This window comes from Drosophila biarmipes, chromosome 2L, assembly GCF_025231255.1.
Source record: "Drosophila biarmipes strain raj3 chromosome 2L, RU_DBia_V1.1, whole genome shotgun sequence".
NCBI classification, from domain to species: Eukaryota; Metazoa; Arthropoda; class Insecta; order Diptera; family Drosophilidae; genus Drosophila; species Drosophila biarmipes.
The window spans coordinates 19324782-19338862 of record NC_066612.1 but is presented as its reverse complement, the minus strand read 5'-3'; the positions used below and the strand labels follow the sequence as shown (position 1 = coordinate 19338862).

Below are 14081 nucleotides of genomic sequence, written 5' to 3'. Positions count from 1 at the left end.
GCCCCCTTATCCAAGCCCGCCCAATTCGAACACAAAACCGACTTTTGGCATTTAATTTATTGATTGAATATTTGTGTATTTTAGTGTTCAGCGCATTTGCTATATAATTCAAACACACATCTCGAGAATCCATACATATGTATTTGTTTAATACTTAACTACGACATCAATGTATGAATAATTATTATGCACTTTTGCAAGACTTAATTATTAAGAATATTGAAACACATCATACAGAGTTTTGGAGTCGAATAATCAAGTGTATTAAGTAATGTAATTTGAAAAAATGTGAAGAATTGACATGAAAATGGTGGCGGATGCTTCGTCTCCTGCACATTCGAGTATAATTCCAGGGTTAGCAAAAAAAATCCAAGGCAAATCAATTTACATAGCAAACTTGACTAGATCGATAATCTGCGGCTGCCGATCCATTTCTATATCTAATCTTTCTTTCCGTCAAATGATTCTCCGAAGCGCTCATCTTTGTTCTGCATGTGCTTGTTGTTGTTTCTCTTTACGTTTTTTGTGTGTTGTTCTGTTGGAACATGAGAATACCTAAGTATGCAAACTTGAGTTCCACTATAAATTAAAACCCTTAACTAATATGGTTTTGGACAACTAAACCGTAGATGGATACTGCATGAAAAAGTATTTGGGAATCTGTCTTGTTACACGTGAGGTTGTTGTTTTTCTTTTTGTTTTGGGAATGAGGGGAAGATTCCAGTGGTTGGTGTCTCCAACTATGCCGGATTCATCGGGGGGTTGCAGTTCAGTCCCTCGTCTTTGCACGCCGGGCTGTGTCTGCATCCGTTCGGTGTCGCTAGTCCCTGGAGACGGACCGTGAGGCGGACGAGTCGCCGCGACGCCTGGGCGGCGATCCACGGCGCACCGCCGGCGACGCCGATCGAGATCGGGAACGTGACCGCGGCGATGCTCTGGCCCTTTCCTCGTCCTCATCATCATAACGCCTCTTTGGCGGCGGCGAAGAGTCTACCGCTCCGCTGCCATTGCGCTCATGGTCGCTGTACCGCGACGCCGATCCGTTCTCGTCCCTACCGTTTGAGCGGCCAGAGCGACGTCCCACGGAGCCGGCGGAGCGACTGCGGGACCGGGTGCCTGACTTGGAGCGAGTACGCCTGCGACGGGATGTGCTGCGAGATCTGCTGAACGAGGTGCTTCTGCAATAGAAAAGAGGAGATCGTCATTAGCTTATGAATTTTTAGATTGTCTTTTAAGAATTCAAAGTTGAAAAAGGCCAAACTGGAATCTATAGTATAAATTGGTTTCTACCAACAGTATATGTGATGCAATATTCTTAGTTTTCTGTGAACAAAATTGATAACATTTGACGAGAAAACCCCCCACTTAGTAATCAAACTATGCAGTTGGTTGAGTTTTGATTTGGGTTATCCATTTTAAAAACTGAAAAGTTTCTGGTAATACAAAATACAAAATAATTCAAAATTAGTTGCAATACACAACATTTTAAAAGAAATATAGAACAACATGCGTGATTACTGTTACAACCTTGCCCAGTTTTAATGCCACATTTCTTACAAACATCACATTTATCTTAACTTTAAACCATAAAAGATTCCTTCCTGCTCAATGCTTGCTGCCCTTTTTCTTGTAGTGCTTGTGACCGTGCTTCTTGGAGCCCTTCTCGCCGTGCTCCTTCTTCTCATCGAAGCTGTCTCCATACTTGTGCTCCTTCTTGTACTTCTTGTGGTCCTCGTCGTGGTGGCCCTTCTTGTAGTGACCGTGGTGCTTCTTGTGGCCCTTCTTCTTGCCGCCCTCATGCTTCTCACCCTTCTTGTGCTCGCCATGCTCTTCGGCGTGGTGATGGTGCTCCTTTCCGTACTTCTTGTGATGACCACCCTTGTGCTCGTCATCGTAGAACTTCTTCTCCTTCTTGTACTCATCCTTCATGAACTTCTTGTGGTATTCCAATTCCTTGTGGCCCTTCTTGTGCTTCTTCTTGTGATGATGCTTGCCGCCCTTTTTGTGGGAGCCGTGCTCATGCTTTTCCCCGTGCTCGTCCTTCTCATCGTAGTGTTTCTTCTTTTTTGACCCCTTGTCGCCGTGGTGGTGCTCGTGATCCTCCAGCTCGTGGTGCTTTTTCTCGTCCTCCTCCCACTCCTTGTGCTCCTTGTGGCCGTGCTCACCCTTGTGCTCCTCGTCACCAAACTTTTTCTTCTCGTACTTGTCGCCACCCTCCTCCTCCTCTGATGATGATGACTCCTCCTTCTTGGCCGCCGCGTAGGTCAGCAATAGTCCCAGGACCAGCAGCAGCTTCAGATGACCATGCATCTCGCATTGTTTTCTCGTTCGACTGGCACCACTTGCGTTCGCTTTTATATTGCACTCCGTGGTGGACCGACCACAAAATGCTCAAAATGCCTGGCGGCATGATGCAAGCAAACCTCTGGGGCTGACGTAAAAACTTTCTGCTTCATTGGCCTCTTCACCGCAGTCAATCGAACTTCTTGGCACGCGGAGAGTGTCAGATTGGCCTCCAAAGTTGGGAGTTGCTTCTAAGAAATGTTGCAAGACATTTTCGGGCGAATATTTGGGAACACTTGTTATAAGGTACTAAAGTAAAGTCTACAAATGTGGCTTAGGCTTTATAGGTACTACATTTTATGTGTTCAATCTGGACGAATTCCATTCGATTGTTACCACATCCGTATCAACATCCTGAAATTAATGTTTAAAAATGTATTTTATGTTTGGGGCTGTGGCGAAAATGTTTTCAGGCGAAATTCAGGCAAATGTGCAGCATAAGTTTAGGTTCCCCCGAAAATTGATTAGAAATATCTAAAATCCCTAAGACAATATTCTGATTTAATTCTGAAAGAATGATTGATTTCTAAGAACAAATCGATTTAAAAATAAACACGGTCGGCATGACGAAACCAAATCGCATTGGTTTATCCTAATCAAGGCTAATATTATTTTCCAAAGAACACGATATATTCATTTTGTTTTTGCAAATATTACATTTTATTTCTAATGTACAACAGAAACTTTTATCTTGTTGGTAATTGTAAAATCCTATACTTTACAGTAAGGTAACCTAGGAAGCTAAGACTTAAGACCTACAACTAGTCAAGGTGGGGAACTACTCCTGGTGCTTTGACTTTTTCTTTTTCTTGGCTGGCGTGGGCACCTCCTCGGGCTCGGGCTCAGCCGCCTCCTCAGCGGCCTCCTCGTCCTTCTGCTTCTTCTTCTTTTTCTTCTTCTTCTCGGACTTGACCTCCTCCTCGGCAGCCTCCTGCTCCTCCTCCTTCTTAACAGGCGTCTGCTCCGCCTCGGAGTGCTTACGCTTCTTCACATTCAAGGTGTTGTCGGCCTCTGGTTGGTAGGTGAACACCTCACTGAAAAATCAATGAATAGATTAATAAACAGAACAATCCAGTATTGACTTGATCGTAAACTCAATTTCGCTCAGACAGCCAAGGTTTATCGTCATCGTAATCGGATATTTGCGAAACCTTTTGGGTATCATCACTGGAAATTGGTGTGCTCTTATATAATTGACTACTATAACCCACCTCTTGGCCTGGTACTTCTCGAACTTGGCCTTGGCCTTGCCGGTGCCAGAGAGTTTGCGCAGGTTACCCTCCTCCAGCAGCCGCAGTCGCGACTCCAGCTTCACCTTGTGCGCCGCACCCAGCTCGAAGGTGGCCTCCTCGCCGAAGGCATCCACTCGCGTGGCAAGCGACGCCTTGGCGGCCAACGAACGCGACATCTTGCCTTTGTTCTTCTGGCTTGCCTGTCCGACCAACTGAGCGTGATAGATCAAACCGTACTTTGGCGTGTCCTTCTTGGTCTTCAGCGCACGGAAGAGAGCCTTTTCGGCGCCCAGGATTTGAACGGTGGACGAGGGATGCTTGGCCAGGTTGATCAGCGAACCCGCATGGGCAATCAACCGAGCGCCCACTGTATCGCCCACGAGTACGGTCAAATTTGGAGCCATTGCCATCATTCTGGCCTTCAAGTAGTCGTACAAGTGGACGCGGTAATCGTTGATCGAAATGATCTCGTCGCACAAGCACTGGATGTTCAGGACATCCTCCTCGGAGATTTCTGTGCCCATCGAGATTTCGGCCGCCTCCTTGACCTTCTCTTCCACATCTTCGGGCAGAATGTCAGACAGATCGCTCGCCGCCATGTTGTCCCTGGTGCCCACCAACTTGATGGTCTTCACGAAGGCAATGTTGTCGGTGATGATCTTGCCCAGCTCGGGGAAGTGCCAGCCGTACCACTCACGGGCGCGCATCATGTAGTTGTTCAGCTCCTTGTCCAGGTCGTCCAACAGGCACTGGGCCTGCACAATCATGGTGTCGATCTTGTCGGGAGAGAACTTTAGCTTGTAGCGCGACAGGGAGTGGGCAAGACCCAGGGCCATGGCAGTCATCTCCCGCTTGGGCAGGCCGCCAAGCAGACTGTCCGCCTGCTGGCGAATGCAGCGCATCAGCTCCTGCACGCCGGTGTTGTAGACACACTGCACCGACAGCTTGTCCTTGATGGCGGTGCCCAGCTTGGCATCGGCCACCAGTAGAGACGACTGCACGTCGTCGACGAGCAGCTTCTTGAGGGTCTTCTTCAGCGGCTTGGCCACCTTGCCCTCCACCGCCGCCGTTGCAGCGGCCAGCGCCTCTGTGGTGTCATTGAATTTCTCAAAGTGTTTCAGCTTCAGCAGCTTGTTGGCCTTCTCCGGAGTCTCGAACTCCAGGTACAGATTGTCCACCTGCTCCAGCTTCTTCTCGTCGAGCAGCTTGAAAATCGCGTAGCCCGCCGGCGTTTCGTAGAGCACAAACATCGCGTCACACTATGCTCATTTAGTTTCAATTTTAATTCAACTTAAAACCAGTGAAACCCTCGGCAGCCAGCAGCAACTTAACCTTCCTTTTCGTATGCCGCGTGTAAAAGAAAAATCCAAAATGAACGCAAGCACGTGTGCCTCCGATGGTCGGGGTTGCCACTCCGTTTGCGCTTAACAGCACCACTATAGAAAATTCACCACGGACGTTAAAGCGCGGGGAAATGCAAAAGGGTGGTCAGTGTACCGACTGTCCGATACCCCTATTAAAAGGTTTTAGTAAAATCTTGGTTTTTATGTGCACTATATCACTGGTTTAGTATTCTCGTTTAAGCTTAGGCTGTTATTTTGTTCGCGAAGAGATGATTTTGTTTAAAGTTGCTACCTGTAGCATGATTTAAATGATTTAAAAATAAACCTCTTAAAATGTAAGATCTATAAAAATAAATACAACTATAGCCTAGTCATAAATGTTAATGGTTTATTCATAAATAAAAAAAGAATGTTAAACAGATGATAGTGTTACATAGTCAATATCGCAAGCCGTATACCCGAGAGTTCTATGGATAGTGGGTATACTGCTCGAGCACGTGTGCGTGCTGTTAGGGTACAGCACCACCCGCTGCGCCCAACAGCACGCTTTCCGGGTAACAGCACGCTGTTAAGGTTAACAGGGCTTGGGTGTTCGCGGCTAACAGAAGTGTTTTTCGCCACCGAAGGCCTCAAGATTCACCACGGCCCAAACAAACTCAACTTTTTGCATGGGCATACACACACACAAACATGTATATATGTATGCGGATCTCTCGCCATGTTACAAAAAGGAAGAACTTTTTGGCAATGAATGAAAAAAGGGAAATGGCGCTTACCTGCGTCGCTGCCTGGCTTTCCTTTCGCGGCAGTGGCGTGCGAAATGGCCGCGTCCGCCGCACTCGTAGCACTTATCGTCGCCACGACCGCCGCCGCCGCCACCACCGCGATCGCGTCCACCGAGTCCTCCTCCGCCGCCACCGCCTCCTCCTCCACCACCACCGCCCCCTGATCTGGCGTACTTGCCGGTGGACAACTCCACCCGTGCACGGCGTCCGCAGACCGTCCGTCCGTCCAGGCCTCGCACAGCATCCGCCGCATCGCGGGCACTCTCGAACTCAACGAAGGCAAAGCCTGGCGGGTTGCGGGCAATCCAGACGCTGCGCAGACTGCCGTACGCCCCGAAGACATATTCCAGGTCGTTCTTGCGAGCATTGTTGCCCAGATCGCCCACGTACACTTTCCTATCGCTCGGATGGCGCGACATTTCGCTTTCTGTTTGTTTTATTTGGTTTGGCTTTCCTCCGGGCTCAACTGTGTTAATGTGGCAGCACCGCAGCAGCAGCAGCGCAGAAAAAATCGATGATGGGATCGGATTCACTTGCCTCCGCCTTCCTGTGGAGCTCGCTGGGTTAAACGCGCACTGGCGAACGCTTTTGATCACTCAACGCGGTCCGCAATTGCGAATTTTTATGTTTATTTTCTATTTAAAACAGCGCAAAACTCATTTTTTACCGGGTAGCAAACAGAGTGACCGCGGCTGGACCGTTAAAACAAACCGGCAGGCTTGCGGCAAAATATACCAAAAGTAATGCCCTCCCGACGGTCCTCTGATAGAACGACATTCTGGCAACGCTGTACTGCAGGGCTGGCAAATATATGGCGGCCCAGTCTCGCAGACCATATTCTTGGATTTTATTTTCTTTAACATACGTTTAATTTTGTTGATTTTAAATTGGCTTTAAGCCACTCACTTTTCTGTGAGTTTAATGTAAACTAAACTAAGCCCACAATTCAAAATCATTCAAAAGGTTTTCCAGCAAACCAAATACAAAACAAATAAATGGTAAACAAATGTAGACAAATTTTGCGGACATTAAAAACTCCGTTGGACAACTTCAAACTTTGAATGCCAAGTTCTTAAAATATTACGTTGATTTAAAAAATAGTTTTAAGCTTTCGGTATTCTCAGTATGCATTAGCACATTTCGAAATACCTGTGGTATTTTTTCTCGCGAGCGGCGGTCACACAGCATTAAACGTGGCGGCGATTTATCATATAAGTTAGGTTATAATATCGTATGCATCAAAATCATACAATTATTTATAAGCTAGTTTTTTAAGGAAAAAACACTTAAATTTAGTGAATTTGCAGTGCGAAATCTTTAAAAAACCACAGACGAACACTTGGCACAAACGGTAAGAATGGAAAACGACTGAAAATCGCATTTACATAACAATTACGGTGCTTTAACAAAATGCCTGCCTAGCCTTTCCTTTCCAAAAAAAAACGCCTGAATACCTGACGCAGCTGCCATTGCTCGCCGTGCGATTGTGTTGGTGTCTGTGGGCTAAAATTTATTCGAATCGTTTCGATTGTTTCTTCTGCTTTTTCTTCTTTTTTCTTGCCAAACAGAGGTCTGTGCAATTTTCAGCGCTTTTCCCTGCCTCTTTCGGCACTCTATTACCACCCATCAAAGTGGAAAATTTCATATTTTTATACATACATACGAAAAAATGCTATGTATAACACCACACCAACGCACACGCACACCACTGCGGAACGCTCGGCGGCCATTCGCGCACACACACGCCTGAACGCGCACACGTACGGCCAACTCATGCACTAACACACAGCAGCAGATTGCAGTGCAAAATACAAAAATCGTGCGAAATTTGTAAAATTGCGTAGTAGAAATCTTAGTTAATTTCGCCAACATTTCCCCGTTCCCTTGGGTGAAATGCAAAAAGTGAACCCGGCGTGGCCTGTGCATCCGTGATTTGCTTGGTGATTGTCGTGCTAAATAACCTGTTTCTACTAAAATGTTGGAAATAGACAGTAGAAATAAAGTGAAATGTGTTGTTCCATTTTCTAAGAATCGAGAGCCAAAAACATTTCTTGAGATTTCTTTGTTGTAGCATTTTTTTCATCAGGCACGTCTTCCATTTTGTTTTTTTTCTTCGTTGCCTCTGCCGTGGTGAGTTTCCCAACACACTCTCGGTGCGATTCATTCAGTTCAGTCGCGAGTACTCCGCCAGAAGGGAGTAAAAAGTAAACGCTTCAAGCTGCTGGAGGAAAAGTCAGAAAGAATTGTTTGTTTTTTCTTTCGATGGAATTAACATTTATTTGAGGGCATTGGTTTTTGGTACGTTTGCTTTTCGCTTTCCATTCGCGTTCACGTCACACATGGCGTTGCCACATGTTTTTCTCACTTGTTAATGGGCAAAATGTCTGCGAGAGAGCTGTGAGTGAAGTAAAACAGGGTTTAGCTTGATAAATAAGTGCATTTCAATCAAGTATTCGGTGACCATTGGCACCCGAAATTGTTGAAATATATTTGTGTGAATGTGTTTACTTGGCCCACATCTGGCTATAACCTGGAGTCCCCTGGCAAATGGCGCGCAAATGTGGTGAACCGGCGACAGCTCTCTTTTCACCTTGGAAATAAGTTCGTTGTTCTCATTGATAGGCGGCGTGAGCGTGTGTGGGTGTGAGTGTAAGTGAGGCTGGGGACTTTGTTACAACAACAACAACAAATTCGCTCGTGACACAGCGAAAAGAAAACAATACTTTCACGTAGCAGTGTAAAAGCAAGTGAAAGAGGGGGAGAGCGTGGGGAGTGTAAGCAGAAGCAGCAAACTTGTGAACGTGTACAAAAAGCAGTTAGACGGCCAACAATCACACACACCTACTGTGGAATGTCTTATGCTGAGTGTCTGTGTGTGTGTACCGGCCGGTTGCTTCTGCCGCTTTTTCTCATTTTCTGCCTACCTGCGCCTTTCATAATTACTATGCCTGCTATTTGGCTCTCTTTCGCTGCGTGCGTGTGTGTTTTTGTCATCTGGTAGTTTCCACCCATTCCGACCCAAGATCTTGACACTGGGAGAAAAATGTTGACAACATATTATGCATTTCTAGCTAAAAAACAGGAATTACTTAAACCCTCTCTTTTGATACCGGAAGAAAGTGCATTTCCAATTTTCTATTTAAAATTGAAAATAATCCAGAGCGCATAATAGTTACTAATTAACATCATTCATTCCATATTGATATTCTTGTTTTTCTCTGTGTAACTAAATGTGATTAACCAGATTTCTTCTATTCTATCTGTATCTTTCCATGCGCCTGCGAACAACTACAACAAACAACATCGATATCGTTACGATAGAAAGTTACGTGTGAACGTCGTGGCTTTTGTTTAATTGTTTTGAAGAAGAACTTTGGCAACGTTTAAACCAACCTAAGATTCATACAAAACCACATAAAAACTACAAGCGCTACAGTGTAAAAATTAAAAAAGTGCTCCCCCAAAAAACGAAGGCAACCTACAAGTTAATTTCTTTTGCACCCCGTGTTAATAAAAAGCGTCAAGATTACGTCAATTATTGAGAACCTACCCGGCGCCATAGCTCACAACCACAACCAGAACAACATCATGGAAGAGGACGAGAGGGGCAAACTGTTTGTGGGCGGCCTGTCATGGGAGACGACGCAGGAGAACCTGTCGCGCTACTTCTGCCGCTTCGGGGACATCATCGACTGCGTGGTGATGAAGAACAACGAGAGCGGCAGGTCGCGCGGCTTTGGCTTCGTAACCTTTGCCGATCCCACCAACGTCAACCACGTGCTGCAGAACGGACCGCACACGCTCGACGGCCGCACCATCGACCCCAAGCCGTGCAATCCGCGCACTCTGCAGAAACCGAAGAAGGGCGGCGGCTATAAGGTCTTCCTGGGCGGCCTGCCCTCGAACGTCACCGAGACCGATCTGCGCACCTTCTTTGGCCGCTACGGCAAGGTCACCGAGGTGGTCATTATGTACGACCAGGAGAAGAAGAAGTCTCGCGGCTTCGGTTTCCTCTCCTTCGAGGAGGAGTCCTCCGTCGAGCACGTGACCAACGAGCGGTACATCAATCTGAATGGCAAGCAGGTGGGTGATCGTTGCGAATTCGGGTTAATCATAATTATCTTTTACCTTTCTAAATCCTATGAAGTTTTCTAACATTGATCTTATAATCTTTTCATTGGGTATAGTTTTTATTAGTTTTTACTACAAAGATCCAACACTTGCGCAAAGTATGATAAAATACATGTTTTCGGTTCTACTTTTTCTTTTCACTTTGCGAAAATCTTCGCAAAAACTTTGTACAATTGACTCCCTTTAAATTGTTATTATTGGTGGTCATTGTGAAACATAACTAAATCGTTTCATTGGTTTACCCATATACTTCGATTTTAAGTTGATCTTGATAGGCGATATTTTAATTGCAATGTCATTCATGTCTTTAATAGATTTTGCTAATATAAATACTGCTAATACCATACTAGATTTTGGAAAACAAGAGTAAATATTGAACGGCCTCCTGTGATTCTTTCAATATCTGCTCTAGATCTTAATACTACTATTAATTACCAATATTTGAACGCCCCGCAGGTCGAGATCAAGAAGGCCGAGCCTCGTGACGGATCTGGCGGCCAAAACTCCAACAACAGCACGGTGGGTGGCGCCTATGGCAAGCTGGGCAACGAGTGCAGCCACTGGGGACCGCACCACGCTCCCATCAACATGATGCAGGGCCAGAATGGCCAGATGGGCGGACCACCACTGAATATGCCCATTGGCGCGCCGAACATGATGCCTGGCTACCAGGGCTGGGGAACGTCGCCGCAGCAGCAGCAGTACGGCTACGGCAACAGCGGCCCGGGATCGTACCAGGGCTGGGGAGCTCCACCAGGACCCCAGGGACCGCCACCGCAGTGGTCGAACTACGCTGGACCACAGCAGACGCAGGGATACGGCGGCTATGACATGTACAACTCGACGTCGACCGGAGCTCCCTCGGGACCATCGGGCGGCGGCAGCTGGAACTCGTGGAACATGCCACCCAACTCTGCTGGACCCACTGGGGCACCAGGAGCCGGAGCTGGCACCGCCACGGACATGTACTCGCGTGCCCAGACCTGGGCGGCGGGCGGTCCCTCGACCACCGGACCCGTTGGAGGCATGCCTCGCACCGGACCCGGAAACTCGGCCTCCAAGTCCGGCTCGGAGTATGACTACGGCGGCTATGGCTCGGGCTACGACTACGACTACAGCAACTACGTGAAGCAAGAGGGCGCCTCCAACTACGGAGCTGGGCCCCGGTCAGCGTATGGCAACGATAGCTCCACGCAGCCACCCTACGCAACCTCGCAGGCTGTCTAAGGCGGATGGTCGAGTGGAGTGGAGGAGGAGTAGGAGTAGGAGTAGGAGTAGCAGAGCAGAGCAGCATGTCGTCGTCGGCGCCGTCGTCCTCGGCGAATGATGAAGAAGACAGAAAAGATGGTGGTAATTGTAAGCTAAAGCGTCGTCTGTTCGTTTTTATTTCAGATCAGATCAGTTGTTGAAATTAATATTTAAAACTCTTGTACAACTATTATTTAAAGCGAAACAAATTTAACACGATAATACCTAGCGACAAGTCAGATTCATAGATATACATGTATGTTCTATAGCAGCGAGTATGTATAATTCATAGGCGAAACATCAGCACCCACTCACTTACCCATTCAGACAAGAGAACATTATTCTTTCATGCGCCCCATAAAGAACACCACGCACCACAACAAGCATTCTCCTGTATCCCACACTCACCAACCAACCAGCCAGAACTAACTAACGAGAACTTCCCAACCAACCAACTAAAACCCGTACATACATATGATACATGGCATTAACAACAAACAAACAAAATAGAAATGTGAAGATTTAAACGTAATGATTTACAAGTATAAAGTTTAGCTAATTAGACAGAACAGGAAGATCAAGAATAGAGTGCGAAATACCAACACAAACACAAAGAAAATAAGAACTTATAATTTTATTTAAAGAGTAAACAAGTAAAGATCCCATTAATTACTAAAATTAGTAAATACAAATTCGAAATTGTACATTTTAAAGCAAGAGCACGTCGGTCTCCGATCTGCTTTCGCCACCACCCGCTTTCTAAATCGGGCGACAAGGTTTTTAGTGAGGGGCTCGAGAAGGAATCGACTATGGATATTATGAGTCTTTTCTGAGAACTCTTTGCTTGCCTTAGCCTTTGTGACTCATTATCGGCAGTTTTGTATTTTTTTTTTGTTTTTTGTATAGTTGTTTCCAGACAATGGACAATGGAATCTAATCAGCAACTGTTTTATCGGCTAATTGGGTCGCGGGATGCGAGGGTGTGGTGGCGGAAAGGGGGCGGCATTACTGACTTGGGAAAGATACGTTACAAAATTAAAAATTTACCATTTAAAGTAAACAAAACAAAAACTAGCTAAAAGTTAAACTACATATATAAAGAAACCTAATTAATAAGCGTACGTGGTCGTTTACATCTAAGCGAAAGTTGAACTTGAAACTAGAATTATATAGTGCGTTGGATTTATTATTTAGTTAAAGCGAAGTGAAGAAGCCAAGCAGCAGCATGATATGATGATTGATTATAAAGGATACGGAAACCAACAAAACACACACACTCTTAACCAATATACATAAAACTATATACATACATACTTATATACAATATATAAATATATATATAACGAGTATATATAGAAGGAAACAAAAAAGGAAAAAAGAGTAAAAAAAGAGCAAAAGGAAACGTAAATTTAAAGCTACAGTTAATGAAAGAGTAAAAAGCGTACAGAGTTAAACAAAAAGTAAAAGGGAGGCAGGCAGAGAGAATAGGACAAGTTAAAAAGTTACAAAATACGATGCTTAGAGTTGCGTTGCACATTTTTTTCAAATTTTCATCGTTTGCCAAGCAGACAACACAACAACAACAACAAGAACCACAGCAGGAACAACAACAACCAACGACAACAATCAGCTAAAAGTGTGCACTACAACATCAGTCAGCAAAGAAAACAACACCATCAACACGCACACCCACTCACACTTAACCCCATTTTAAACCAACAACAACAAGAACAGCAGAGACACAGAGAGAAAAAGAGAGAGAGAAGGGTAGAGGAAAAGAATGAGGAAAGGAAAAGTAAAAGTAAAAGAAAAGAAACGGAAGAGAAGAACTTTAATTGATTATGAACATAACATATATATATCTTTAATTACTTATACATATTTACTCTTAACTACTCTGCACGCTCACTTAAACGAGCGTGCACCGTGTGTAAAACAAGATGAAAGTAAACTATTTTAATGATGATTATATGATTGCGATTTTACAATTTATTATTACAAAAACGAAATGATGAAAAACCAACAAAAACAAAATGAGAAACATACATATTATATGCTAATACATTTACCATACACATATATTATAAAATATGAAGTAATTTTTTCTATTAAAATACCATACACTAATTTTTAATTTGTTTATTTACAACAAATCAACTTACAATACATACGTTTAATTACAATATACAATACAAATACTTTACTTTATTTTTCGGTGATTTATTGCTTAGTGTTCTTCGTATAATTTGTACTCTACTACAACAAAACAAATCCTACAGATATAAATTCCTAATTTAATTTCGTTTAAATAACAAATACATATGCTTACATTTTATATAACTAATTATAAAATTTTAAAAAAACCAACACAAAACAAAAGCAAAAACTGCTAAAACAATGAGTAAAGTAAACGTGTGAAAAACGTTTCGATTTTTGAAAAAAAAAAACAAATCTTTGAAAACTTATTGAATTTGAATCTTTCTTTCCACTGTATCGTTTTTTACCTGTGTGCGTGGCTGAGTGTGATTGTATGTGTCCATTTTTTTTTCTTTTTGCTAGTGTTGTCGTCGCAGAGGTCACATCAAGGTCAGCAAGTGGGCGGCGAGATGAAGGCGTGACGCGGGGAAGAGACAGCTGATCAACGGGTCGATCAGCTGTTGTGGAGTTTGAAGTACATAGACACGGAGAGAAATGCTTTTGGCTTTGATTTTTAAGTTTCTGTCAGCATTTCCAGAAAAGTCGGCTGCAGCAATCGACAACACCATCCAGAATTTGCCGTGGGCGCAAATATAAGAAAGAAACAGCCATTTAACATAATGTTTAAACAAATGGCCAGCAAATCAACCTGATGTAATTTAATAAGATGAACCTTTTTATTTTCCGGTGGTTTTTATACCTGGGTATGATTTCTGTTTTTATAATAAAACCTATTTGAGAAAAATTAATTAAATGCATAGAATAAACATGTTCGATGTGGAAGTAAAAGTTAAATTATAAAC

At 44.2% G+C, this 14081-nt stretch overlaps 3 protein-coding genes and 1 non-coding gene across 6 annotated transcripts; 1 reads left to right on the top strand and 3 right to left on the bottom strand.

Moving 5' to 3' along the window:
- Positions 1-39: 39 nt before the first annotated feature.
- LOC108033936 (probable splicing factor, arginine/serine-rich 6) lies at positions 40-6425 on the bottom strand. The gene is made up of 2 exons (XM_017108615.2): positions 5695-6425; positions 40-1178 (listed from the first exon to the last, which is right to left on the bottom strand). The coding sequence occupies exons 1-2, from the start codon at positions 6120-6122 to the stop codon at positions 821-823; spliced, it is 786 nt and encodes a 261-aa protein (XP_016964104.1). The 5' UTR covers positions 6123-6425; the 3' UTR covers positions 40-820.
- LOC108033935 (nucleolar protein 58) lies at positions 2980-4957 on the bottom strand. Its single transcript, XM_017108614.3, has 2 exons — positions 3555-4957; positions 2980-3377 (listed from the first exon to the last, which is right to left on the bottom strand). Exons 1-2 carry the CDS (start codon positions 4823-4825, stop codon positions 3122-3124), a joined length of 1527 nt encoding a protein of 508 aa, XP_016964103.1. The 5' UTR covers positions 4826-4957; the 3' UTR covers positions 2980-3121.
- LOC122818888 (small nucleolar RNA SNORD53/SNORD92) lies at positions 3444-3516 on the bottom strand. Its single transcript, XR_006368372.1, has one exon. It is a non-coding gene; the product is annotated as a small nucleolar RNA SNORD53/SNORD92 (small nucleolar RNA).
- Positions 6426-6885: 460 nt separating the features above from the next.
- On the top strand, positions 6886-13547 carry LOC108033775 (heterogeneous nuclear ribonucleoprotein 27C). Of its 3 annotated transcripts, none has more exons than XM_044094453.2 (3): positions 6886-7054; positions 9029-9786; positions 10291-13547. In XM_044094453.2, exons 2-3 carry the CDS (start codon positions 9292-9294, stop codon positions 11059-11061), a joined length of 1266 nt encoding a protein of 421 aa, XP_043950388.1. In that variant the 5' UTR covers positions 6886-7054; positions 9029-9291; the 3' UTR covers positions 11062-13547. The 3 variants fall into 3 exon arrangements, with proteins under 3 accessions (XP_043950388.1, XP_016963862.1, XP_050741424.1); XM_017108373.3 differs by having other exon boundaries at positions 6887-7054; positions 9025-9786; XM_050885467.1 differs by lacking the exon at positions 6886-7054 and adding an exon at positions 7857-8001 and having other exon boundaries at positions 9025-9786.
- The last annotated feature ends 534 nt before the right edge of the window (positions 13548-14081 follow it).

Coding starts and splice junctions, on each gene's coding strand:
- LOC108033935 (XM_017108614.3), bottom strand. CDS start 4,825: ATGTTTGTGCTCTACGAAACGCCGGCGGGCTACGCGATTTTCAAGCTG. Junction 3,378..3,554: donor GAGAAGTACCAGGCCAAGAG/GTGGGTTATAGT, acceptor TTGATTTTTCAG/TGAGGTGTTCACCTACCAAC.
- LOC108033936 (XM_017108615.2), bottom strand. CDS start 6,122: ATGTCGCGCCATCCGAGCGATAGGAAAGTGTACGTGGGCGATCTGGGC. Junction 1,179..5,694: donor AAAGCCAGGCAGCGACGCAG/GTAAGCGCCATT, acceptor TTTCTATTGCAG/AAGCACCTCGTTCAGCAGAT.
- LOC108033775 (XM_044094453.2), top strand. CDS start 9,292: ATGGAAGAGGACGAGAGGGGCAAACTGTTTGTGGGCGGCCTGTCATGG. Junction 9,787..10,290: donor TCAATCTGAATGGCAAGCAG/GTGGGTGATCGT, acceptor AACGCCCCGCAG/GTCGAGATCAAGAAGGCCGA.